The sequence below is a fragment of the Castanea sativa genome, chromosome 1 (genome assembly GCF_040712315.1).
Source record: "Castanea sativa cultivar Marrone di Chiusa Pesio chromosome 1, ASM4071231v1".
In the NCBI taxonomy this organism is placed as follows: domain Eukaryota; kingdom Viridiplantae; phylum Streptophyta; class Magnoliopsida; order Fagales; family Fagaceae; genus Castanea; species Castanea sativa.
Genome location: NC_134013.1, coordinates 8,082,266 through 8,086,029, shown reverse-complemented (window position 1 = coordinate 8,086,029; position 3,764 = coordinate 8,082,266). Strand labels below are relative to the sequence as shown.

Genomic DNA, 3,764 nt, shown 5'->3' with positions numbered 1-3,764 from the left:
TCTCTCTCTCTCTCTCTCTCTCTCTCTCTCTCTCTCAAAATCTAATCCACAAAATGAAGCTCTAGAAAATTTTCAAGCCCCCCTCACTTTCTCTCTTTATCTTGCTCTCTCAAATTTAATTTCCAAAATCAACATTTACTCTTTAATCCTCTCTCTCTCTCTCTCTCTCTCTCTCTCTCTCTCTCACACACACACACACACACACACACACACACCCAAACTCCCATCCACCCGCAACTGCTACTTCTATTTCCTCATTGCCGCACTACTCTCCCCCACCTCCGGTTTTGACCACCACAAATGACCAGCCCCACTACCGGTGCTGACCACCTCCAAGTATTCTCTCTTTATGGGTAATTCTCTTTTAGAGCATTCACATCAATTTTTATTAGTTTTTCTATCTATTTTAGTATTAGAACCTACTTTTCTATTTTACACAATCACTTCTCGAAAACACTCACATTAAATTACATATTATACACATTATTTTATTTCAATAATATATTTTTTCTTTTTTTATTAATACTTTCATTTAGTACTTTCTCTCTCTCCTCTCTCATATCTCAAAATCCTTAGATCTGGCCTCTCATGCCTCCACAGCCTCACACCTCTCTCTTTTCACCATTTTTACGGCTACTGCTTATTCTTCTTCTTTGTTGCTTCTTCTTCTTCATCTTTGCAATTTGGGTTTGATGATTTTTGTATATGGGTTTGATGAGTTTGGGATGATACTGACAAAGGAATAAAGTCAAGGAAGATGGTAGAGGAAGAGAGAGAGAATCCGATGGAGAAGGTACGGGAAGAGAGAGAAGATCTAAAGGGAGAAGTGAGAGGAAAAATAATAAAAATAAAAATATAGAAGTACAGTAACCATGCATTAAATGCATGGTTACGATAGCAAAAATGTATACGAACAATGAAATAAATAACCTAATGTAGATAGTTTTTGAGCAAAATTATATAACACTGACCACTTTTTTATTTCACACACACAAGTGCTCTAAGCACATCAACAACCATAGTACAGCATTATAGAATGAAAGGGAATGAATCTTGCCAAATTAACAACAACATCAACAACAATCAAGCTTATCATTTGGTCATTTTTTGTCTGTCCTCCTAAAAGGGCATAACTTTACACAATGATTCTGAATCAAACTTCTTTCTCCCAAAGTAGTCTCCGAACAGTCTTATTCTGATTCCATGGGAACTCTGATCAAACAAAGCAGAAAGCCCGCACTTGCTACATGATCTTTTATTTAGCAGATAACTCTGCAAGCTCCTAAGCTAATACAGACACCAACCAACAAACAAGAGTGCGGAGATAGTCTAAAACTAGAACAACACACTTTGACACTACCTTTTTTAAAAAATACTTTTACTACAAACTTACTTAATTTTAAGGGTAAAATGCAAAACTGACCTTTTAAGTTTTTTTAGATTTCATTTCAGTCCTCTAACTTTCAAATTCATTCAATTAAGGCTTTCCATCAACTTTTGTTATATGTTGTGGTTTAGTTTTCAATTTTATATATTTTTCTTCAAATTTTTTAAAATAAAAAAATTCAATTAATGATTGAAAAATATTTTTTAATTTTTTTTTTAAAAAAAATTGTAACAAAAGTTTATATATAGGCTTTGATTGAATAAATATGAAACTTAAAGAATTGAAATGAACGAAAGTAAAGTTAGAGAACTGAAATGAAATCTAAAAAAAAATTAGAGAGTTAGTTTTGCATTTTAACCTAATTTTAATTAGACTAAGATTTCATTCTTAAGGTCTGTTTAAATATCACTTATTTTATAAACTAAAAACAAAAAAGATTAAAATAAAATAATTTTTAAATATATAAATAGTACTAATACTCAATTTTAAAATTTTTCTTTTTAAATAAAAAATTACCTACAAATCTCATAAACAATATGCGGTACCCACCAAAACAAGCTTGACCCGCAACACATGGTTTGCTTGCCGCTATCCAAACATACGGTCAATCTTCCATTCTTTGATGAAACTGGAAAGCGACTCATGAGAAGGGCGACCAAAGTCCAACGCTTTCACTGCACTCACTTTTAGCTCTCTTGCCATACGCCTCATCGCGTTCCCTTCTTCACCCTCTAACACCAACCTCACCACCCTCTCAATCTCCTCTCTATCAACCACTCCTTTTCCTGGTATTCCCACTGGCTTAACAGCCACACCAACCTCTTCAACCAACATCGTTGCATTCATTCTCTGCTCTGCATAAAGAGGCCACGCAATCATAGGGACACCGTGAGTCATGCTCTCCAGCGTCGAGTTCCAACCACAGTGAGACAAAAAAGCACCAGTTGATGGGTGTTGAAGCACTGAAACTTGTGGTGCCCAAGTCGGAACCACCAAACCCACCTCCTTTGTCCTCTCTAAAAACCCATCAGGCAAATAAGCCTTCGGATCATTAACATTAATATCTTCACCCACATTAAAAAATGTAGCTGAGGCGCTCGCTTCAGTTGGCTTACGAGCCACTAATATAAACCTTTGTTGACTCAGTTCCAAACCCCAAGCCAACTCTGTGAGTTGTGCAGCTGAGAGAGTCCCTCCACTTCCGAGTGCCACAAAAAGAACAGAATTTGATGGTTGTTTGTCTAGCCAAGCTAAACACTCATCGTCTAATTCAGGCTTGTCGTGTTTTATAAGCGGGCCAGCTAGGAAAACAGGTGGTGTAGGAATTTGCTTATAAAATGGGTGCCCTCTTATAGCTTTAAGCGATGTGGGTTCAAAATCCTCCCACGAGTTTAACAAAATACCATCTGACATAGGCAAACGACTGATATGGAAAAAGAACCACTTGTACTCGTCAATCTTTCGGTTCCGAACCTGGTCTAGCAAGTCCTCGGTTCGAACCGGGGAGCAACCTGGGATCTGAACTGGTTCAGGAAGGTCAATAAACTCGCACTCGACCTCACGGTCCAGTGTTGGAAGATACAAACAGAAAGCAAGGAAAGAAGTGGAAGGAGTGAAGAATGTGAACGTGGGGATAGAAAGCTCTTTGCAGACATCGAAAGCTTGGGTACAGAAAAGATCAATGAATAGAGCTTGTGGCTTGCCTAGCTCGATGAGGATCGACTTTAGCGGCTTGAGGCTTTCCTCTACGTTGATAGATAACCTGGCGACGATGGGAGTGTTGTCGCTGACCAAAGCTGAAATATCAACAGCTGGGATGTCAATAACGTCAAGGCCAAGAGGGAGTGTTGGTGAGTGGAGGAGTTGGATTTGGGCTGTGGAAGCTTCAGTAGTGATGTTGAGGAAGCTCACATGGACGCCATGGTCGATGACGAGGCGCTTGGCGAGCTCGAGGAGAGGGATGATGTGGCCCATGCCTGGACTTGAGACGACTGCAACGTGTGGTTTATTGGTTTCAGCTACCACCATGGTTCTTAGTTTGTGAGAGACGTGGTTGGAAATCACTGGTTGGGTGCTATCGTCTGAGGAGGAGATGAGTAATGGAGTTATACGAAGGAGTTTGAACTATTGACAGTGGGAAAATGTTAGTTTTGTACAATTATATAAAAATTGTGTAAATTATATGGTTCTAATTCCGCATTGTTCATGCGGAGCTCTTTCTAAATATAGTAACACATAAGAGTTACGTAATTTAGTATAACTTAAGTTGCACCAATACGCTATTTTTGGCGACATATCGATGTCTAACACATGTCGAATTTTGGAATTCGCAAGATTTGTTGAACTCCGGTGTCCGAGCAGTGTCTTTTTTTTTTTT

At 38.4% G+C, this 3,764-nt stretch overlaps 1 protein-coding gene across 1 annotated transcript; it reads right to left on the bottom strand.

Moving 5' to 3' along the window:
- Positions 1 to 943: 943 nt before the first annotated feature.
- Positions 944 to 3,561, bottom strand: LOC142644321 (anthocyanidin 3-O-glucosyltransferase 5-like). Its single transcript, XM_075818962.1, has 2 exons — positions 1,937 to 3,561; positions 944 to 1,212 (listed from the first exon to the last, which is right to left on the bottom strand). Exon 1 carries the CDS (start codon positions 3,413 to 3,415, stop codon positions 1,976 to 1,978), a length of 1,440 nt encoding a protein of 479 aa, XP_075675077.1. The 5' UTR covers positions 3,416 to 3,561; the 3' UTR covers positions 944 to 1,212; positions 1,937 to 1,975.
- Positions 3,562 to 3,764: the final 203 nt, after the last annotated feature.

Coding starts and splice junctions, on each gene's coding strand:
- LOC142644321 (XM_075818962.1), bottom strand. CDS start 3,415: ATGGTGGTAGCTGAAACCAATAAACCACACGTTGCAGTCGTCTCAAGT.